Source organism: Aedes aegypti, chromosome 1, assembly GCF_002204515.2.
Source record: "Aedes aegypti strain LVP_AGWG chromosome 1, AaegL5.0 Primary Assembly, whole genome shotgun sequence".
Classification (NCBI taxonomy): domain Eukaryota; kingdom Metazoa; phylum Arthropoda; class Insecta; order Diptera; family Culicidae; genus Aedes; species Aedes aegypti.
In genome coordinates, this window is record NC_035107.1 from 23,544,106 (window position 1) to 23,568,558 (window position 24,453).

Here is a 24,453-nt window from a genome sequence, read left to right on the forward strand (position 1 = left end):
AAAATAAGACAATACAAATGTTTTAAATTGATATTCGATCTAACTGTTATGTCTGTTTACCTATGTTATTACTTCACGTGAATTGTGGCTCTTCGGGATCAAAATTGATAGATTTTGTGTGCAGTACTCAAGCTTAACCATCTGCTTTTCTATCTTAGGAGGATAGAGCATGGGTGTAGTAGTTCGTGGCTTCGTAGTTCGGAAAATGTTATTTTCGGGGAAATGAGTCTGAACAACACTGGGCCAAATATATTTTCCTAAAGCTTAGAATATAAGGTGATCAGACGTCCATCGTTTCGCGGGACAGCGCAATTTTTAGCATGATATTACTGCGTAAAATCTAATTGTTTGACTGAACTGAGCAATTAGATCATGATTTAGACCTAACATGTTTGTAGAATGCACATCCAATACGAATAATGTTTAATTTGGTCGCTTTATTATAATTTAGTCTTTAGTTTGACAGAGAAGGTAAAAAAAACAACAAAATATTAAATTTGTAATAGATCCTTTTAATATAAAATTGTTCAACTATATCTGAGTCACATGTGGCTTATTTATGCACAAACTTTTTAAACATTACAACAGCATACTTTGTAACTGTTTCTCGTGTTTTACAGTGCCACCTACACCCATTCCAAAATCAGTTAACCATTTCCAGCAACATCTGCAGAATCTTTTCGCGATTCATGTTGTCCACGATGGTCACGCTGCCCTGCCCTTCGTTCATGTGGTCCAACACCAGTTGACCTCGGGTCAACCAGCCGTACAGTTCGACATCGGCTCGGTAGCGTTTCGTTTCGGTCACCAGATACGGATGGGTGAACGCCATTGCCACCAGTAAATCGCAAGGCATCCAGCTATCATTATCGCCAAGCGGTTTCCGCTCCACCGGATTGAGCATCTGCACCAGGGGATGGGCAGCGCTTCCCAGCACTTCGAACCGCCACGTCTACGAGTTAGAAACCGTTAGAAGCCGTACATTTTTGCACTCATGCCCAAAACTTACCTGATTCGTGATCAAATTCTCTCGTGAAGCCGTCTCCCACGGTAGAATCGTAATGTTCCCGCCAAAGTTGTTGATCACAATGTGCGCCGCCTCGGGATCGCTGTAGAAGTTGAACTCGGCAGCCTTTTCCGTGTTGCCGACTCCGTGGCGATTGCCACCCATTATGAACACCTCCCGAATGCGGTGCCGAGATTCGGGGAACACCTTGAACAACAAGGCCAGGTTTGTGAGGGGTCCCAACTGGATGAAGGTTATCTCGCGGGGGTGTTGTTCTGTGAGCTTGTTCAGTTCGTTGAGTGGCGAGGATCTCAGAAGGGACATATCGGGTTCTGGCAGATCTGGGAAATCGATATCGGAGAACCCATCCGATCCGAAGTAGCCACTGTCGGACTTGGGTCCCGGGGTAATCAGTTGTTCGTTCGATCCAAGATATACTGGAATCTGGACACAGCAATTGAAACACTTTGTAAAATACGTAGATGATCCTGGAGCTTACCTCATTTTCTTTCCCCAGTGCAGTCAGCACCCTCAGGACATTTCGCCCTACGTTAGTCACGTTGGTATTGCCCTGCACGCAGATGATGGCCTCTACGCGTACGCCTGGGCTACTCAAGAGATGGAACAAAGCCCACGCGTCATCCGGCCCGGTATCGACGTCGACGATTACGCGCCTAACTGCTTCAACGGAAGGTTCAGCTACGCAAAGCGATAATTGCTATCAACTCAGCATCCATATCAAAGCGCAATTAGATGATAAAGGGCGTGAGATAAGTACTTACCGGGGTTCGTCGATGCTTCAGTCACTCCGAAGAGATAAACGCCGAACAGAACCAACAATGGTATTGCAAAGCACGCGATTCTGACCGTCATGCTGCACCGGTTGTAGGTTTGTCTGTCCATGCGTAACTTAGTCCAAGTGGATTGGGTCGACTGACTAAGCGTGATTTGCCATACACAACGCTAGTTGATCTTTCACCCCGTCTGGCTTAAACCCCGCAAGTGGGACGAATCGTTACTTGCTAATTGGCTATCTACCTGTCCTCTTCACATTTAGGTATGAATGGGATTTGTAAAGGTGTTTTCTTTGTGTCTACATCAACTAGGTGTATCATACCTACTCAACCTGATTCGTTTGTATTGAAACGGTGGCATGTCTCATAATAAGTATCGAATTTATAATTAATTTTGTGTACGTAGGGGGACATGGGGCAAGAAGCACACCCGGGGCAAGAGTGCCACCTCTAATTTCACGTAGTTCAAATCAATTTTTTGATGTTTAACGCACGATAAGAATAAATTGAGTACTAATTGAGGGTTGTGTAAATATTACAGTTAAAAATGTTTAGTACAAAAAATTAGAAAAATGTATTTAACTCACTAACGCTAAAAATGCGAAATATTATAAGAATGTAAGACTGGAAAATAAGGTTTGACTCCCATTAAATACAAAACATATTTGTTTTTCCGCACAGTTTTGATGATTTTCAATTGTTTAATATAGCTGTGAGGAATTTTTTTCGAAAAAGTTCTTTTGACATTAAGTTTTACATATATAAAAACAGTATGTCTTATGGGGCAAGAGGGACACCGCAATTTTCTCATATAAAATCACATGAACTTTTATTTTTCTTGTTTAATATTGCATTAAATCAATGCTTCCTACTAAATTAAATCAAAATAAACCATCTTGGACATTCAAAACGGTTTCTGAAATTTTTAATATTATTGTTACAGTCAAATAAGATGTTCTCATCTAAATTGATTTCGTAAAATTACTTTTTAACTTTAAGTCAACTTTTATCCCTCAGTTTTTATCTTTACTTACTCTAGAATTTATCGTTTAGGTGGGGAAATAATAATATACAAAATTTGTGGCATTTTGCTCTGGTGGTCTTCTTGCCCCATACGAGTGGCGCTCTTGCCCCGTGCCTCGTTGAAAAACCTCATAAGAAGGGACATTTTCAAAAATCTCAAATCATCATGTAATTCTTATATTTTTGAAATCTATCGATAACATCATTTAGAACAAGAGGTGAGGTTGCCCCTACACTGGAATAATCTTCAAAAATTATGCTAATCAACCATGATTTGAACCTAAAGCCTGTCCACGATAAATTTCGGACACTGATGGCGGGTGTACCACAGAAAGTTCGAGAATTTTACAGAAAGAAGGATTAACATCCTGTTTATTTTGTAGATATAACTCTTTTATTCTGAAATAAACAATTGTTTTTGTTGAATTATGAGTAACTTTTTTTTGCTGCCATTATTTGGGTGTCCGAAATTTAACGTGGACAGGCTTTATATATCTTAAGGTGTCCTTCTTGCCCCCAGCCCCCCTACGTACGTAGACCAGAGTAACCTGAAACCCTTTGTCTCTACACCTGTTTGCCAGAACAAATACCTACAGTTTGCAAGTATATGAAAACAACTCTCGTAAAGGAAAGTGTTTTACGACCATGCTAATTTGTCGTTTTATTTGCACTCACAGCTGATAAACAAGGCAGTGATAGATCAGGCACACAATTGCAATGGTGGGTAAAATAATATCTGAAAGGTGCTGCAATCCTGACCTGAATTTTTATACGTAGCTTGATAAATAACTTAAAAACTATCCTATAGAAAACATGGAGCTTGTCAGAATAGCACTTTAAAATTATCACAAATTTAACATCCCTAAAATTTGTTTTTTTTTTTTCAAACAAAATCTAAAATTCCAAATATTTAAAACGCAAATGTTCAGTGCACAATGCTTTTATGCAAAATTGTTCAACTTGGTAAGGCAAACAAGTTTGTAGTAAATCATAAGTTTCCATTATTTTTTGATAATTTAACAGTTTGTGTTTGGATTGCTATCAATCTTCTACAGAGTAAATTTAAAGTTATTTCAGTTCCACCGGACTCTCAAAAGCTATGATTCTAACTTAATCGAATTTTATGATAAATTGTCCATGCATGCTTTATAATTTATTTGGTTCTACATCAATTTACTTGATAAAATCTCGCCAACAATATTTCGCCAATTTACTCGGTTCATGGCTGTCTACTGTTTGGAATTGTCGCAACATGTCCTGCCCTTCGTAACTTTCCAACTTTAGCCATCTTCTGGATACTGGGTTCGTCGTAGAGTTGGACGATTTGTTGCTTCGCGTTTCAGGCGGGTGGACAGATCAGCCACCGTTTCAAATTTTCTCCAAAACCCATGTCGTCCGCGAAGCAGACAAATTGACCGTTAAATCTCGACTGTTAAGTTCGGCTCTCCGCATAGGTGTCATGTGCAATATTGAATAGTGGACTAGTGTGGGACAAATTTTAAATTCTGGCTCCAGTTCACTTTTTGGATTGCATTTAGGTCCCATAACAAAATTGGTCAAAATTTCCGAATAGTCTATGATTAATAACTTTTTTCACAAGCATCGGATTGCTTTACGGTCTTTGACAATGTTGTTTATCGTACAAATACCTACTGAGATCTGCGTTCAGAATTTTATAGAAGACAATGGGCGATCTCTGGCGATTTTTCTTTGCAAAAGTAAGTTTTCCCATAGTAAATCCCATACAAACTTTGAACGGCTGGCACTAAAATATAGTTTTATCGATTAAGCTGAAATTTTGCATAGTCGTTATGGGACCAAAATACAATCCAAAAAGTGGACTGGAGTGAGAATCTATTTATTTTCATATAACCGTGTCCCAGGCTAGTGGACACGGAGGTCCATCACCCTGTCGTAGTCCCCGGCGGGATTCAAACGAACTGGAGAGTTCTTCACGCCCGAGATCTTCATGCAGTTTTGCACTCCGTCCATCGTTTATCTAATCAATATTGTCGTGAGGTTCCTTACAACACTGTGCTCATTCATGATCCTTCATAGCACTGAACGGTCAGTGCTGTCGTATGCCGCATCAAATCAATAGTCCAGTTGTTAATTACACCTATCGTTTGTCTGGTGAGTTGCACGCTTACTGTCAATGATGATGTCACGCTACACGATAAGTGTTCATCTGCAACAACCAGACAGCTCACCAATCCACCGCGAGGTGGATCGTGCTGAGTTGTTGAGTTGAAGGAGAGCGAAAGAAGGAAGGCACAAAAGTCTGTTTGACAGCTCTGCAGAAAGCGCGTGCGCACGGACAGAGCGCGTGCGCACGGAAAGAGCGCGTGCGCACGGAAAGAGCGCCAGTTCGGCTCGATTTGCAATGATCGGTTATTATTATTATTTTTTCGCTATTGGATATTCTATGGTTTGGTTGATCGATGTTAAAGTTTGTTTTAAAAGCAGCTCCACTTATTTTGAAACATATTGCCGTGTACAATAGAAGACAACACAACTAATTTAATTAAAATAATTTGAAATTATAATTAGTACATATACAAAAGGGGAAGAACGTTTAGGCTGGTTGTGCATTACGATAAAATCTCTTAACATAAGCAATGCTTGTTGTTGGTTCTTGTGGAAGGATCAACATGTTCGGCTTAACGAATCTTATTTTAAATATCGAATAACACCACATGCAATTGAACAAAAAGGATGTGATTACAATAGACTTTTGATATTTTCAATTCTGAACTACCGCAAAAAAAAAAAAAAAAATATTGGGAATCAAAATTCTCCTGAGAGGGATGATGTGGGGGAGGCTCATTCTAATTAATATTGTCGTTCAATTATGGGGATAAATTAAAATTGTTATTGTTCTATACATACTTATTTATTATAATTACCTGTAAATATTGATACAGCACAATTCAAGTATTTAAATATCAAATAGCAAACATAGATATGGTCGGTGTTCAGACAGACTGAACCAAGTGTTTTTTTCAATCGAGTAAGAAAAATGTACCCCAAACATGTGAAACATCAAAATATTATAGATATTTACTGTTATAATGGAACTTATCTATTTGATGATACATTTGTATCAAAATAACATGGAAGATTTCAAATTGATGGAGTTCTTTACGTATCCTTAGAGCTCCAAAATTCATCTAGTCTGGTCTGTCTAAACACCGACCATATGATTCTCAAAAACTCATGAGAATGGTATTTTACTCTTTGAACTGTTATTTAATTTGGATGTGTTTAAAATATATATAAATTTAATTTATTATTGATGTTACGAGCTATGTCTGTAGTTAAACTTAATGCTACACAAGAAATATATTTGAATCAAAGTATTTTTATATATAAATCATATGAAAAAAAAATGTTCCAGAAAGTACTCTAGAATTCTTTGGGAGCGTCTCCCGGGATTCTTCCTTAAATCATTCATGAATCCTTCAAATCCTCTCTGGGATTGTTCTGCTGAAAATCTTGAGATTATTTCTGAATTTTCTTCCAGATATCACTTTGGGATTCATCCAAAAAAAAAAACGTTACCATTCCGGTATTACTTCTGAGATTCTTTCGGATATCCCATTGCGATTATTCTGGACATCTTTTTGGATTTTTTTGCAGAACTCTGTATGTGATTTTGCGTGTATCTCCTTAAGGATTACTTTTGAAATCCAGGAAATTAAATTCTTTGAAATTCTTGAAAACTGTTTTCGAAATACTATGGAAGATTTTACCATAAATCCTGATGCAATCCATTTGGATATTTAAAGAGGATTTTATCAAAAAATGTACGCCTCTACTAGAAATTCTTCGAGAATTCCTCCGAAAATAACTCTAGATTTTTATCCGGAAATACTTCTGGTATTCTTATGAGAATGCCTCTGGTATTCTTCCAAAAATGACTTGAGATGCTTTCGGAAATCTTTCTGAAATTCTTCAAGAAATTCCACTGAGATTTTTACACCAATATCTTTGAAATACTCCTGGGACTCTTACAAAAATCCTGTTGGAGTTTTTTTTTCGGATATCTTTCTATTCTAAATTTTTCAATAAATTTTGCTGGGATTGTGCTGTAAAACCTGCTAAGATTCATCCAAAAATACGACTGTCATTCTTCCGGATATCATTCAAGAATTCCACCGGAAGTTTTCGTGAGATTCAACCGTAAATCGTTCTGGTATTTCCATCCATTCTGGTAATTCCATTGAGATTCTTAAAAATATCCTTCTGAAAATTTTTCTGAGAATTGTTTTGGGATTATAGAAGGATTTCCAGAAGAATTCCAAGGCGATTCACAGAAACATCACTTCTGTATGAAGGATTATCGTTAATATCTGAAATAATCCCATGAGAATTCTAAATCCAAATTACAGTGTTATTCAATAGAATCCCAGAAGTTATTTCGCCAGAATCCCTGAAAGATTTAAAGGATATTCACAGACATCCAGAAGATTTCATGAATATTTTCCAGAATAATTCCGATGTCCAGATGAACTGCAGAAAGATTCATGGAATAATTTCAAACGGGATTTTCGGAATCATTTGAAAGTAACTTTTAGAAGATCCTCAGAAAAAGAAATCAGTAATCAAAGTAATCAAAAAAATCTCATTATTTTAAGCAATGCTCGTTGGTTCATGTCGAAGGATCAACATGTTCGGCTTAACGAATCTTATTTTAAATATTGAATGACACCACATACAATTACAATTCTGAATCACCACAAAAAAAAAATATTGAGAATCACAATCCTTCTGAGAGGGATGATGTGGTGGATGTACATTCTAATAAAAATTGTCGTTCAATTATGACGATAAATTAAAATTGTTATTGTTCCATAAATACTTGTTTATTATAATTACTTGTAAATTGATACAGCATATAAAAAGACATTGGTCCAGAAATTACTCCAGAATTCTATGGAATTTCCCTCCTGGGATTCTTCCTTAAATCACTTATGAATCCTTCAAAACCTCTCTGGGATTGTTCTGGAAATCTAAAGATTATTTCTGATTTTTCTCTAAGTTCTTCTGGAAATCACAGAACACTTACAGATATCGCTTTTGAACTCATCTAAAAAACATCGTTAGCATTCCGGTACTATATCTGAGATTCTTTCGGATATCCTTTGTGATTCTTCTGGACATCTTATTGGAATATTTGCATAAATCTGTATGTGAGTTTGCGTTTATCTCCTTAAGGATTACTTTTGAAATCCTGGAAATCAAATTCGAATCGAAATTCTCGAAGATTCTTTCGGAAATTCAATGGAAGATTCTAACAAAAATCCTGATGCAATTCTTCTGGATATTTTTAGAGGATTTTGCCAAAAAATATACTACGACTCTACTACAAATTCGTCGAGAATTCCTCCGAAAATAACTCTGGCCTTTTTCCGGAAATACTTCTGGGATTATTATGAGAATACCTCTGGTATTCTTCCGGAAATCACCTGAGATGCTTTCGGAATCCCTTTAGAATACTTTCGAGGATGCTTCCGAAAATCTTTCTGAAATTATTCTAGAAATGCCACTGAGATTTTTACGTCCATATTCTTGAAATTTGTCTGGGACTCTTCCAAAAATCTTGTAGGAAATCTTCCAGATATCTTTCTAGCATTCTTTCGGGAAGCCTTCTGGGATACTTTCGAAAATCTTTCTGAGGATCCTTCAAATCCTTCTGTTAAGGATTCTTGCAGAAATTCTTCCCGAATTACCTCTAGACTCTCGGAGTTTCCTGAATTTTTCAAGAAAACTGCTATTATTTCGACTATCTCTCTAGGATTCTTTCGGAAATTCTTCTACAATACCCCAGATTTCTTTCTGTTATCCTGCTGGAGGACTTCAAAACATCTTTCAAAGATTCTTCCAGAAATTTTACTGGAATTTTTCAAGAAATTCTGCTGGGATTCTTCCGTAAAACCTGCCGAAATTCATCCGGAAATACGACTGGAATTCTGCTTGAATGATAAGCATTCAAGAATTCCACCGGAAGTTTTTGTGGGATTGAACCGTAAATTGTATTGGTATTTTGTTTAAATACATTGAGATTCTTAGGGAAAAATATACAGGATTCTTAAAAATATCCTTCTGAAAATTCTTCTGGAAATTGCTTTGGAATTAAAGGAGGATTTCCGGAAGAATCCCAGGTCGATTTACAGAAGAACCACACAGAAATCACTTAAATATTATCAGGGAGATTTCTAAAGGAATTATTTTAAGGATTCTCGTAAATTCCTGAAACAATCTCAGGAGAATTTCGTATGGATTTTGAATGTTTTTTAACAGTGATATCCAAAAGAATCCCAGAAGTTATTTCGCAAGAACCCCTGAAGATTTAATGTAAAGTCACAGACATCCAGACGATTTCATGAATATTTTCCAGAATAATTACGATGTCCAGAAGAGCTCCAGAAAGATTTACGGAATAATTTCAAATGGAATTTCCAGAAACATTTAAAAGTCACTTTCAAAAGATGCTCAGAAAAAGAAATCAGTAATCAAAGAATCTCATAGGTATTTTTTTAAAGTCCCAGTGACTGTCCGGTAGTTTTCTTGGAGGATTTCCATTTGAAGTCAAGAGGGATTTTCAGAAAATTCTGCCAAGGATTTAAGAAAATTTTCAAGGAAAATCAATGATAAATCACTAAAAAAAATCAAAAACACTTTCTTATGAATTTCCATAAGAATCACAGAGTTTTTTTTTTTCTCAAAAAATCTTAGAAAAAAATTCTAAAGAATCACGAAGGAATTTTCGGAATAATTCTGGATATACAAAATTATCTCAGGCAGAAACAATAAAATCAATAGCAATAAATCTGTAAGAATATAAGAAGGATTTCTGTAAGAATATAAGGAGGATTTACAAACAATTACAGAGGAATTTTCGGATGATTTCCATAAATAAAGATTTAAAAAAAATCCCCGTCATCTGGAAGATTCTTAGCAGGATTTTCGGAAGTATTCCACAGGGATTTCTGGGAGAATTCCATTGGGATTTACAAAAGAATTCCAGAGGAATTTCCGAAAGAATCCCAAGAATTTGCACGGAAGAAAGTGAAGTGAAATAATAGATTTTTTTGATTATAGTCTCAGGCGTCTTTCCGAGAGTATTCTAGAATAATAGGTATAATCTAAGACATTTTTCGGAAAGAATCTCAAAGGGATTTTGAAGAACTTTCAAAGAGTTTCACGGAAGAAATACTGAAGAATTACGAGGAAAATATCAGAATTTATATATTAATTTCGATTGGATTTCCAGAAGAAATCCCGAGAAATTTTGTGAGAATCCCCGAACCCAGATTTTTAAAATAGATTCCATTACACTGGAAAGCAATCATTAAATCATTTTCGGCAGAATTCCAGAATTTTACGGCAGAATTCCAGAATTTTACAGCAGAATCCTGAAAGGATTTCCATAATAACCCAAGATGGGTTTCTGGGATAGTCCAATAGGAAGTCCCAAGGAGGTTATTGGAAAAATCAGAGCGATCAAAGAAATAACTACATATAATAATTTCAGAAGGGTTTCTGAAAGAATCTCAGTGAATTTTCAAGATGTCCTCTAGCAACACAACTAATATATACTAATATTTACAACTCAATACTTAATTCTAAATTGCGTTAAGGTGATTATAGAACAAAGCCACACCTCAAATTTTCAAAAGCACAAGACTTGAGAACCAAACAGCTCTCACCGTTGAAAATTTATCCCATTAGTCACCACCAGCAAGCAAGCAGATTGATTGGTTTTCAACGCAAACTGTTGTCAGATTCTCCAATCTTGTGCCCTTGTTTGGCTTCGTTTTATAATCACCTTAAGCTGAGTGTACGCCATCCAGTTTGGGGGCGGATTGACGGTATCGAAGTGGATTAAAAACAATTATAGGAGAACGTGTGGAAAATACATATGAACTGCGCAGAATACATCAGACCGATTAAGCATTGCTGCGCACTTCTAAAAGCATTTTATTTTTATTAAAATGTTTGATAATAGTAGAACGACAATGATCATCAGTTGATTTTCCGTAACTGTTTTTTTTTTAAATCACAATTGTTATTTCTTTCCGTGCACGCGCTCGGGAAATGAATCTGGCCATGGTGCAACAACCGCGCTACATTCGATGAATCCTATGCGACAAAAATTGTCGGCGCTATCCGTCAAATTCGCTCACCAAAGCTATTTTGGTGACTTTAACATCACAGCTAATAAGAGGTGCCACTTCCCGCTTGATAACTTCCCTCGAAATCGTTTGATATAGATGGCATACGGCGGAAGATAATATGGAATAGCACTTTGTAAGAGGCGTTGTGGGTAATGATTGCACGATAGTTTTCACACTCCAGTTTGTCGCCTTGCTTACACTCTTCCGGTACCTGTTACGTTTCCTAGATTCTGACTCAGCCGATGCAAGCAAGCGGCAAACCTCTCCGGGCCCATCTTGACTGCGATATTGCCAGCGGCCTTGTTGTTCTTGGGCTGTTGAATGGCATCCTTAACATCCCCCATCGTGGGAGCTGGTTGGTTTCCACTGTTCTCTGTGCTGACATAGTCATCGCCTTCGCTGTCCTGACCTTCTGTGCCTGTGTTCTCTGCGCCATTCAGGTGTTCATCGTAGTGCTGCTTCCACCTTTCGAGTACCTCGCGTACGTCCGTCAAGATGCTACCATCCCTATCCCGGCATATTTCAGCTCGCGGCACGAAGCTTTTGCGGGATGTGTTGAGCTTCTGATAGAACTTTCACGTTTCTTGAGAACGGTACAGCAACTCCATCTCTTGGCATTCCGCCTCTTCCAGGTGGCACTTTTCGTTCCTGAATAGGCGGTTTTGCTGTTTCCGCTTCAGTCTGTATCGTTCCACGTTTTGTCGCGTATCATACTGCAACATTGCAGCCCGCGATGCATTCTTCTCTTCCAAAACCTCCTGGCACTCCTCGTCGAACCAATCGTTTCTTGATCTTCGTTCCACATATCCAATAATGGCGTTGTTGATGGCCGCTTTTATGGTACACCAGCAGTCCTCAAAAGGGGCTTCGTCAAGCTCGCCCACTTCCGGCAACGCTACCTCAAGATGCTGCGCGTATGCGCGGCGACGTTCGGTTGGGTCAGTCGCGCTAGGTTAAAACGAGGCGAGCGTCGATACCGAATATTGTTGATGACGGATAGTTATGGGCCATCACCATCACTAGATAGTGATCAGAGTCAATATTAGCGCCACGATAGATTCTGACGTCGGTTATATCGGAGAAAGGCCGTCCATCGATCAAAACGTGGTCGATTTGTGATTCCGTCTGCTGTGATGATCTCCAGATGGACCGATACGGGAGGCTATGCTGGAAATAGGTGCTACGAATGGTGATGTTGGAGGCGGCAAAATCTATAAGTCGTTTTCGTTCGTCAGCCTGTGGGCGCTGAACTTCCCAATCGTCGGTCTAAACTCCTCCTCCAGGCCAATTTTAGCGTTCAAATATCCTATGATGAACTTGTCGTCGTGGCTTGGACAGCGATAGTACTCGCGTTTGAGCTGCGCGTGAAATGCGTCCTTGTCATCATTAGTGCTTACGGAGTGAGGGCTATGCTCGTTTATGATGCTGAATTTGAAGAACTGGCTTTTGATCCTAATTTGCACATTCTGTCATTGATCAGCCACCACGCGAACACGCGCCTTTGCATATCACCCATCACTATTAAAGCTGTTCCCAGCTCACGTGTTTTGCCGCAGCTTTGGTAGATGGTACGGTTACCTCTAAACGTTCGCACTATCGAACCTGTCCAGCACACTTCCTGCAGCGGTACGATGCAGAAACCGCAAATCTTCAGTACATCGGAGAGTATGCGTGTGCTTCCGATGAAGTTGAGAGATTTGCAGTTCCTCGTACCGAGTTTCCAATCGCTAGTCCATTTCCGTCGCTGTGGTCTTTGCTGTTGTTCTGGTCCGTATTTGCTCGTTGACGTTCCTGTGTTGATGTTTTTTACGGCTGGCTTGCAGGGCCTGACACCAACTCCTGAGATTTGCGGAGGACCATTCCCCCTAAATGTTCGAAAAGCCATAGTGCACAGTTTTTCTTGAGTCCTTCTCTGGCACTAGGACGATGATCAGCCGCCCCTGACATGGGAAATAGACGCCTGTGTGAGCCGCTCCTAACATGGAGTACAGACGCTTCGGGTTTGAAGAAGCAACCCCCACCGGGGTTCCCACCGGGATCGGTTACCCGATCTTCCCTAAGGTTGCTGGCCGGGGCCCAGTACCGCGAGGAGGTAGGGATAGGAGTTGTTGGGCAGGAGGCTAAGGGGTCTATTTTATTCCTGCAGGTACCAATGGTACGCCATGCCTAGCATTTATCGTGCCACAACAACACGCCAAACATGAGCTCAAAAAACCCCACTGCAGAAGTGAATGAAAAGTGCCAAGAATAGGAACCGGTTTCCTATTAGTTTTTTTTTTTTACGAAACTTCGCTCATTCGCTAAACGTTTCCCGCTCATTTTGTACCTAGGGCCTCTGTCAAGAGATCTGACCCGGGACCTCCGAAGCCCAAATCCGACACTGACGTTGCCTACATGCTGTCGTAAGGTTTTAATCTCGAATAATTTTCCTTACAAGCTGTTGTAGTGTTTTTTTTCCGCTGGACACATTTCTAAGTTTCAGAACATTCTAAGAAATAGAGAGAAGAAATGTAATCAAACATTCACGTCTGTTGTGGTGTTCTATAATGTAACTGTTGTAGAGTTCAATGAACTATTTATTTATTTATTTATTTTTCTTCTCCTTTATTTTGGCACAGACCTATTGATCCATATTTGCCAGTGTGTCAAGTGATACGTGACCATTCAAAATGCCAGTTAACGAATAGTACGAATTTCAAAGTTGATTTTTCTCTCAAGTGTTTTGACCGATCAAAATCCAAGCAATCAACGGTTCTTTCATTGTAAAACAGTGCAAATTATTTTTCGCGAAAGTAACGGATTCAAACATTTACTCTTGCTTCCTCCAGGAAGCTAGCAATTTGAGCATATTCATCACCATTTTTATTTTTTAGGATGTCGTATATTGAATTTTGTTTTGAACGAGTATTGGATATTTCCGTCTTATAGACGACAAATTGGAGCAATCAAAAAGTACATGTAGAAGGTCCTCTGTTACCTGGCATTTCTCGCACAAGTCCGAACTAATTAGATTCCATTTCGCTAATTTGTCTTTAGTGGCTGTATGGAAAGTACGTCTTCTTCTTCTTTCTGGAGTTACGTCCCAACTGGGACATAGCCTGCTTCTCAGATTAGTGTTCTTATGACCACTTCCACAGTTATTAACTGAGAGCTTTCTTTGCCGATTGACCATTTTTGCATGTGTGTATCGTGTGGCAGGTACGAAGATACTTGTATGCCCTCCCGGATAAAAACGTATCATTCAGTGAATGGAATAAACCATTAATGTACAATATAACGTATTGGATACAATACAGCGTATTGTAATTGAATGTCGAAGCAATATTATTCTTGTTTGGATAAACAATTCAAAAACAATATAATATATTGTAACAGAACATTGTATTGTTTATAATTGGTTTTATACCTTACAATTTTGGTCAAATTTCTATTTTCGAGTAAAACAACTGTTGCTTTTTTCTATGTAGCTTTGCTGAAAGAAATAAACAAAACAAGTTCAGAAAGCAAGAAATGTTGGGTGAAAAATATTCAAAAAGTAAATATAAGTAGTTTTTTAGAAGTCACTTGACATTAGCTGTAACGACGAATGCAATCATGATACAATTCGTTGAATTGTTTTTGTATTGTACAACAATACACGAATTGCTAATCAAGACGATACATGAACAATATATCGTATTGTATTTTCAAAATGTTTGTATGAGAAAATATCTATATTTGTATTGTTACGATACTTAACCACCCATACATTATATTGCCAAAATCTCATATACAATACAGTGAACTGTTCAAAACAATATATTGTACTGTAATTGTATTGTCATTGTACAATATACTGTATTGTATTTCCAATATATTGAATGGTACTGTTGCAATACGCTATATTGTTTTTGTATTGTATTTTTTATCCGGGCTGGGAATCGAGAAAATTTCCTTTACGAAAAGATCCTCGACCAGTGGGATTCGAACCCACGACCCTCAGCATGGTCATGCTGAATAGCTGCGCGTTTACCGCTACGGCTATCTGGGCCCCAAAGTACGTATTCTCCCCATATTTATTATCTGACTAGTTGGTAAGCTTATGTGTTTAAACCATGGTTCCAATTTTAATTGAGTCAAAATTTTAAAGTGATCTTTTCCTTTTTCTCTCGATATTTCTGTATATTCTTTATTCGATTCCTGTAGCATTTCGTTTTTAAACCCTAATATGCAGTCATTTAATGTTAGTTGGTAGTTTTCTATTTGTGATTTTTTTATTCCCAGTTTTGCTGCTGTATCTGCTCTGTCATTCCCAGTTATGTTTGTGTGACCTGGTATCCACTGAATAATCATCTGCTGAATATTATTAAACTCTACTATTGAATAAAGATGGTGAATTAGATAGTTGTCTTCATTATTAGTATTAGCCAGTATACTACAACTACTTTGCGAATCTGTAAATATTACTATTTTAAATTGGTTTATACTAATAGCATACTCTATTGCTTCTATTATGTAATGAACTCGTGTAAATATTAAATAGTATGGGAGAAAGCGGGCAACCCTGGGGAAGACCTTTGTTTGTTTTCGTTTCTATTTCTGTACCATCATTCATTATGATCTGAACCGTTCTTTCTCTTAGTTAGTAATAACACCAGTCTATGATTTCACTCTGAAATTTTTCCTCTTTCAAAATATTAAGTAATTTTTCTATATTAACGTTATCGAATGCTTTTGTCAAATCTAAGAACGTGCAAAGAGAGAAGTGTTTTTTGTTCTTTGAATTATTTACTTTTGCTATTAACATATTTACACAGTTTATTGCCGATGTATTTTGTTTAAATCCAAACGAATATTTAGGAAGTGGAGAATTTGATTAAATGAAGCTAACTAATTGCTTTTTGTAAGAAATATTTATTGTATTTAAGAAAACTGGTATTAAACATATTGGTCTATAAGAACTAGCATAATTTTCTTCTTTATCTGGTTTCAATATAGCTACTGTTTTAATTTCTAGCCAACTTTTAGGAATATCTCTGGTGCATATAACTTTATTAATCATTTCAGTTATTTTGATAATTAGATCTAAATTTATTTTTTTGAGAAAGTAATAGGATATATTATCTGGACCTGGTGCTGAAGTATCTTTCTTAGATTTTATAATACTCTGTATTTCTTGTAATGTTATTTTATGTTTAACTATTGTATCTGAGGGACTATAATTTATTTCTGTGGTTTTAGTGGGAAAATTTATGTTCATGAATTCAGATGAAAGGTTTTTGTCGTTCAATATTTGTATGTTATTTTTCTTTGGAAATCCTCCACTTATCATTTTGACTGTAGTCCATAGTTGTTTGATGTTCATGTCTGGTGTTTGACTGTCTGTCAGTTCTCTGTATGATTTTCTTTTCTCTTCCCTAATTGCTGATTTAAGTAATGTTCTAGATTTTTTAAAAAGAAGAAAGTTTTGTAGAGTTAAATTTTTGAAATATTTCAATAAGTTATTACTTTTTTCTTCATATAGTTTTTTAATATCTTGTGTCCACCATTTTTTCGGATAATTTGTTTTACGCGGCTTGACTTTGGCTTGACTTTGGCTTTGTCAATACATTCTATAAATTTTTCACTCAATACTTCTGGATTTTCTATTGTCTCTGGGCAAAAGTTGTTCAAATTTTCTACTGCTTGCTTTTTATTTATTTGTATTTAATTGTATTCATAGTATTTTGCATAGTCTATTATTTCGAATATTATAACCTTATGTTCTCCGCAAATTTTTTGATCCAGGACTGACCATTCTACTTTAGGTGCTATATTTGTTGAAACTATTGTAATGTCAATTGCTGATGGAATCGTGTTAGGAGGTCTGATCGTTGTTGGATTACCGTTATTCATTACTATTAAATCTGTGTTTATTAATGATTCTGCTAACAACTCTCCGTGAGGGCAGCTTTTATTTGCATTGTTCCATGTTGGATGATTCGAGTTAAAATCTCCTGCTAAAATTGTTGAAGTATTTGATTTGTCTATGAAGTCTAATAATTTAAGCAATGGTGTTTTAATTTGATTATTTCATATTGACGGTGGTATATAGACTGAAATTATCATTTATGTCTCAGTTGTATTATTTGTTTTAACTGCTATTGCTTCGATAGGGTGAAGTTTAGGTAGGGAAACTGTTTTAAAATCTATTTCATTTTTGATCAATATTCCAACTCCTCCATATCCTTTATCTCTACATTTCTTAACAAATTTGTAACCTGTAAAATTAAATTGTTCATCCGGTTTAGTCCAAATTTCTGAAAGAATTGCTATATCAATATTATGTTGTTGTAAAAGTATTGTTAAAAGTGAACGATTTGCTGCCGGTCTTATGCTATTTATATTATTTTGTAGAATGGTCAAGTTTCTGACTGCGGCCATTATAGTTTATCTGGTTGAACTATTCGAGGACTTTCATTATTTTTCAGAAACGCTGGGTTCACTATTTCTTGTAGTTGATCGCTTATTTGTTTGAGTACATTTTCACCATTATTGTGTGTACTCGTTCCTGCGTTATTGATTGTTTTGTCAATTTGTTCCTTGATTTGTTTGATTTTTGAAATCATTTTGTTCATATTCAGTTGTTTAACCAATTCCATTTTGAGAGAGTTCACTATTTGTTCCAGTTCTGATTTCGTAACGTATTGTTCTGTGTTGCTCTCTTGTATTTTCAAATTCTTATTCGTGTTTGTGTGTTGTTGTTCTTTTGGTTTCCAGTTTGCATCCTTCTGAACTATTTCTTCTGATTTATTATCGATCGGTGGAAAATCCTCAATTGACTGTAATCTGATTTCTGTCTGTGACTGTCTCGGGTATCTTTTTTCGGCTTCGTTAAATGTTAGTTTGTTGTAGGCCATTGATTTACTGATGTTTTCCTGTCTAATCCTTTCTTTGCAATTTACGTCAAAAGCTTTATGTTTACTACCACAATGGAAACACCTAACGTCCAAAGACTTACAGTTTTTCCCTTCATGTTCCGGATTTGCACAAATATAACATCTTTGCTGTTCTGACTTACACGCCTTTACTCTGTGACCATATCGTACACATTTCCAGCAATATTTTAACGGGAACAAATAGACATCAACTATTTTCGGGATTCCAAAAATAGTCACCTCTCTTGGCAATTTCTCCCCTTCTGCATAAAGTTTAACACTGTAGGTCGGTACTAATTTCCCATTTTCCAATTTTTGTATTCTTTCCGCTTTCTTGATTTTTATTCTTTCCGATTCCAGTTTTCCCAATATTTCTTGCTCCTGAATACTTGGAGGAATATCCCTTACTACTCCTATGGTTTCCTTGAACATGGTTGGTACGTAAATTTTATATTTGAATGTTTCCGTTAGAATTTTCGAATTGATCAAATTTTCTGCATGTTTCGGGTTTGCGAAAGTTATCTTGTATCTGTTTTTTCCTGCTACTTTCAATTCTGTGTAGTTTGTAATTTTAATGTTGTGCAGGGTTCGAGCAAGTTCCATGACATGAATATTCTTACTTGGACCTGTTGGTTCAATGAAGAAAGTTGTGAAAGTCTTATTTTTTCCCAGCCATCGTCAAGTAAACCATCTCTTTCTTTGTATTTGTCAACTACGTCCATTTTTGCCTTGCCATTCTTGTCTTTGCCTTTGTCGCCATTTTGTTTCTCTCTCTCCTTTTCCTTCTTCCTCTTCTTCTTTTGATCTTCTTCTCCGTCACTACTCATTTTTTTGCGGTTAGATAAACCTCCTTCATAAGCTGATTCTTATCCTGTACCCGAGTCGAGTTCCTGTTCATTGTCGTCTAGAAGGCCCGAGAACCTTCCATACTCATCACTTTTTGTCGACATCCAACGAGGCCCTAAAACCTCGTGGCTTGGTGATTCTAACCTCAAAAGCCAACCCCCCAGGAGGGCGCCCGAGAAACGGAATCAATCGAACTTACCAATCGATAATTTGCACCGTTTTCACAAATCTACAACCACTAATTACCAAAATAGAAATCCGTTTTTCCACTTTTTTGAGAACACTCAACTTATTTTGGGATTATGAAAATTTCCTCTTACTCACGAACGCGCACTTGAAACACCTTGAAATACTTCACAACTGTACTCGCCGAACGTTAGTTGGAGACTGACTATTTATTTCAGTGAAGCATTTCAAAGCGTTAACAGACAGACATCCCTGGGATGTTATAGGTACCTATATATGAAGGCACAAGATTTAAATTTCTAGTTAAACTTTCTATCAGATATTTTTGTCCAAAATTTACCTTCTAAAACCAGTTTTTGAATTCGGCTGGTCATCAAAATAAATTCTTTACCCATGTTACCTGATGTAGTATTATATGATTAAAGAACTCCATTTATAGCTTAGCTACGAATCCTCTTAGGCAAATGTTCTATCACAGCTTCCTCGCCATCGCTGTCCTCATCCGAGAACAGCCTATCCCTCTTTTTATCCTCCATCCTTTGGTACACGATTCCATCAAAACTAAATCCTTCCTCCGTTCGACCCTCTCCATCCCCTCGCCCATCCAACCAGGGACAAACCTCCCTCAAAAGCGCACTCATCTTCATCCCACCGGGATCATCCTTCCACACCACATTAAAACGGACCGCTCGAGGTCGAAGATACGCTAGGAAGTCCTCCAACTCCCCGAAGCTGGCGTGATTCGAGTAGCAAACGGAGTACTCCTCTCGATCGCTTCGCAACCTCCGGCAGATGGTATCCGTCGGTCTCAATCCGCGCCAGCGTAATGCCGATGGGCGTATGATCCGGATGTGCTTCTGGTCCAACGTCGGTTGGCAGGGTAGCTTCCCGTGGCGATCGGAATGCGTGCCTTGGCAGGCGTGGATTCGAGTGGCGGAGCCACTATCGGCCGTGACCGCGTCGTCCAAACTGGCCAGGAAGCGGTAGCTTCGAAGTTCTTCCTGTTGGACGTGGATTTTCTGCTTGAGACGGCGGGACAGCTCGATGAACAGGAACTCCGATCCGTACAGGGCCGGAAGCTTTATGGTGATGGCGTTTTGGGGGTTGAGTGAGAGCCATTCCTGACAGAGGTCCACCAGTTTGATGAGGCTTTCGGATTGAGGGGGCAGGAAGTGGTATTGTCGGAGGAAGAAGGTCGTGTCCAGGTAGATGACATCCGGGGCTAGGTTTTTAAGGGGAATGATGTTGCGGAGGTCTTTAGGGGACAGGCGAAAGTCGCCGGTGTAGAGGATTTTGTGCTGATTGGTTTGGAAGAGGAACATTATGGATCCGGGGCAGTGTCCGGCCGGGATGGCCGTAACCTGAAGCTCTTCTTTGGGTTCTCCTAATTCCAAAACAATTGAAAGTGTCTCTGCGGAAAAGATACGTCTTACAACTACAACTGTATGAGACAAAGATCGGAGAAGACTCACCTCCAATTTCGATGGTGCGAATGTTTTCGGCCACCTGGGGAAATCGGTGCTTCAGGAATACTCCCGAGATGGGGCTGGTGTAAAGCGGTCCGGGAAGTGGGTCCGGTAGATGTAATCCTTGCATATGGTCCATGTGACAATGCGAGAGGAAAAACACACGCGATTGGCTACGGTTCACATCGATGAAACGGTCGGCGGATATGCCGGGGATTTCCGGGAACAGCCCGGAAAAGGTACTCATTTTCTACGAAAATGCATTAACGGATTTTAGGCGCCACGAAATGTCGCACACTGCAGTTCGCCAGAGTCTATGAATGGAGAGTTGCGCGAAGAGTGAAACCAAATCTACCTATCGAACTGTCAAACCGTCTACCTATCGAGCAGACCAGCAAAACAGATAGGGGCTATTTTCGAAGACGAAGAAGAACAACCATTCAAAGAAGCCTCTTCGCGCAACTCTCCATTCATAGACTCTGCAGTTCGCAAACTCGGAAGTTACCGATAGGGGTGCTCAAAATCGATTGATAGGTCGATTACGTCGATAACGTACAACAATGCTTGAGTGCTCTTGAGTGAATAATTCACAATAATTAATTATTAAACACTCAAATCTGATTTATTTTAGGGGAAGCTGGTCCAATTCAGACCCTTTTCTAATTCGGACCATCAAGCATTTCTTAATACTGACGCTACCGTAAAAATCGTGTATACCGTTTTTCTACCCGCACCGTCTGGCTTGGATCTAACACAATAAATTTGACGCCTTTCAGTCAATGCATTTGGTTTTTATATTAGTTTGTTTTGAAGTGCTCTGGTGTACAGTCGGTTAGCATTATTTCCAAGCTTCTGTGAGTGCTTTCATCTGAGCATATGATTTTGATATGTCTTTGCACTGTTTGTGCTCAATTAGTTTGAAAATCTTAAAATGTGTGTTGGTCTAATCTGGACCTTTTGATATGGTTCAATACGGACCTCTTGATTTTCAACGAGCACTCAGTCTATTTCATGAGCTCCGCCCTGTGAAAGTCTTTTCGACTTGGAAACAGGCTTGATAATGCTCCTCAACCTCATTAGAGTTCAGTGAAATACGCTCGAGCAGCGTGTTGCCTTTGCTTCTTTGCGAGGGAGCGAAAAAATTCTAAACAGAGAGGCAACGAAAAATGAGCGAGGAAGATGCAGCACAAAACACAACAGAGTAAAATTCCATCAAAAAAGGGTGCTCTCACAACTCCCCGAGGACAGTTTGTTCGGGCGGCAGTCTCACGAGTTCTTTTGAAGTGTGAGCATCGTTACAAGAGAGATAGAGTACCTGAAAAAATCCTCGCGTTTTCTTGCACTCTCACTCGAATCGCTTGAGGATCTGAGTTGAAAATTTTGAGTTCAGTTTTTTCTCCTCAGAAAAACGGCAAAATCGCCTCCTCTTTGCCTCGCAGAGGAGTTTCTATCAAGCCTGCTTGGAAGAGAAGCACAGAAGTTGTAATATTGATCCATGGTGCCTTTGTTTTTGTTGCGATCAAGAAAAAGTCTTCGAAAAAATCTAAGAAATAAGGTAAACCATAAAAAATAGAGAAATAAATATATCACCAGCTACTTGAAAAGCATCGCCATCAATGCCACAGCCTATTTTGGATACAGCTTTCCAAAATAGTTTGAATGTGCGATACAAAAAAGGGTTTATGAGTGCTGCGAACAATACAGTCAACTTTCCTTTACCCGAACACATTATTTTGAACTCGAAAATTTGAAATTTGGCTTCGTTTTATAATCATTTTAATATAGCGTACTTTGACCCTAAAATATAATATATTGTAGATGTAGATCCTAATTGGGTTGTTTAGTGATGAAAAATTCACAGTTTTTTATAGCTTGATCGAAAGCGCACAGTTTTCCAAGTGTAACACGATTTTATTGCGCTTTAATATCTTAATTTTGATATAGTAAATGATTAAAATAGATTTATTTCCGTCGACTCAATGACATTTCCATTTACATAATGACAGCTCGTCTCGAAGTAAAATTTGCCGAGGGGTGATTCAAACGCGATTTCCATACTACATTCAAACGTGTTTTAAAAATGGTTCCAGGGCACGGAAAATTATGAAAGTTTGGATTCTGGCTCAGTTCTTAACGTAGAATCAGAATATGTTAAAAACAGGATACCCCTAAACAAGCCAATTGGACCATGTTCCCCTACCAATCTGAATTTCGTTCTTCTCACACTCAAAATAATCCAAACGTCATTGCTACGTGAAAAATCACGTAGATCATTCCAAATTCATTTTACCTCCACTTCACCTGACTAAGATAAAAATCACTAAGCCATTCATAACCACCAAATAGTGACTCGGTAATTGTTACTGAGGTTACCTATCGCACTTACGTGAAATTCACGTAGGTGCCTAAGTTCATTTTGACATCTGCATATTGTACGTTCTTTCGGTGTTGAGCTAAAATCCTAAGATGGCGCCCGCTTGATTTTTGAAGAAATTCAGAAGCTGCTGAACTTTAAACCCTGTGTAAGATTAATTTCAAGGCAAATATGCTTTGAATACCAAACAATCCTTGTATTACTTCATGTTTAATACCTGATTCATAACCTCTATCGATTATAGCACGCAAAGGCTACAACAAGGCAGACCAAACTTACAAAATTTGCGAAACAGGATTCAAAATGCTCAGATTGAATATAAAAATATCACAATCTTTTAAGTTTGTTTACATTTTCCAATTGGGAATTAATTTTCTTCCAAAGCCTATTAGAAATAAGGTTGGCGTTTATTACAGGTTAAATTTAATGCAAAATTATCTAGGTCCTATTGTAACGCTTCGTAAAGGCTACCGGAAAATCCACGTAGCTCTTACATGTAGCGCCGGTGGAATGGACGAAGTTCAAAAGTTCATGCGTTCATTCTGGGCTACCTATGATTCGCGTGAAAAGCTAGGGGCACGACACTGGCAGGTTATCTCCATTTTAGGCCAAAAGTGAGTCGAAATGCAAAAAATGTTCATATGAGTCAAATTTCCAACGAAATAAATAAAATGGATAATAAATCCCTAAAAATCGATAAAATCCGAATAAATCGGATAAAATCTGAAATAATTCATCGAATCGACAAAAATCGATGGACACCCCTAAAACTCGAATGTCAAATTTTAGTGTTTATTTTGTTTCGGTTTCACTTTATTTCGCGTGAAAGACTACAATCCCCTTCGGAACCGTGCCAGTATCTCCGCCCCGCTGGTGCATAAGTTCGACGGCCTGCTCCAGCTGGTCAAGGGCATCGACCGCCTCGAGGTGAGCGTATCGATCATCATGGAACAACCGCAGGAGATCCACAACCAGGCAAAGTCTAAGGTCCTCGGCATGGTCAAACCCTACACCGAGAAGGTGTACGAACTGCAACAGGCCTTCCAGCAGAAGGCAGCCTCCCTGAAAGAGCTCTCCTAGAAGAAAGCCAACGAAGTACTGGCCTCCCAGTACAGAAGGATCGCCGTGAACGGCGTGGACACCACCGCTCAGCTGGCCGAGCGTCTTCTGGACTACTACTTCCCGAAGTGCGAAGGCGACGATGGAGATAACGCTCTCATCTCGGTTAAGGAAGATCCACCCTGCACACCGTTCAGACGCCTCTCCAACAAAGTTGCCCGCCGCGTCTACCGCACCGTGTCCAAGCAGGTGAAAACCCTCCGCAAGGAAGATGTCAAGGAATACGTCGTCACGTTGATTGCCGTCCTCCGCCTGACCCAGTACCTCAACTTCCTGAACGACAAACGGCAACACCAGGCCGGGGAAGATTAGTCCGCCCCTGCTAGCAACAGCACCGCTCCCGCCCACGCTAACTCTAGCTTCACTTCTGCGTCCAACACCTCGGCCGTGGTTTCTATGACCAATTACAAGACAGGCCAAGAAGGAGACCGGCGAAGACCAGATATCGCAGTAGGCAGGCGCATAATAAGACTAGACTACGATGTAACGTAAAACTTGTGTATGTGCGGAAATGCAAACCCTCTATAAGCGAAATAATTAGTTTTAGATTTAGATTAGAAATA

The 24,453-nt window shown here is 38.6% G+C and overlaps 2 protein-coding genes and 1 pseudogene across 2 annotated transcripts; 1 reads left to right on the forward strand and 2 right to left on the reverse strand.

The window, feature by feature from the left end:
• Positions 1–491: 491 nt before the first annotated feature.
• LOC5565084 (pyrimidine-specific ribonucleoside hydrolase RihA) lies at positions 492–2,133 on the reverse strand. Its single transcript, XM_001649378.2, has 4 exons — positions 1,789–2,133; positions 1,506–1,705; positions 1,010–1,450; positions 492–952 (listed from the first exon to the last, which is right to left on the reverse strand). The coding sequence occupies exons 1-4, from the start codon at positions 1,907–1,909 to the stop codon at positions 644–646; spliced, it is 1,071 nt and encodes a 356-aa protein (XP_001649428.2). The 5' UTR covers positions 1,910–2,133; the 3' UTR covers positions 492–643.
• A 17,192-nt stretch (positions 2,134–19,325) lies between these two features.
• On the reverse strand, positions 19,326–20,766 carry LOC110674797 (protein artemis-like). The gene is made up of 2 exons (XM_021839155.1): positions 20,404–20,766; positions 19,326–20,342 (listed from the first exon to the last, which is right to left on the reverse strand). The coding sequence occupies exons 1-2, from the start codon at positions 20,642–20,644 to the stop codon at positions 19,372–19,374; spliced, it is 1,212 nt and encodes a 403-aa protein (XP_021694847.1). The 5' UTR covers positions 20,645–20,766; the 3' UTR covers positions 19,326–19,371.
• Positions 20,767–23,324: 2,558 nt separating this feature from the next.
• LOC110674041 lies at positions 23,325–24,453 on the forward strand (annotated as a pseudogene).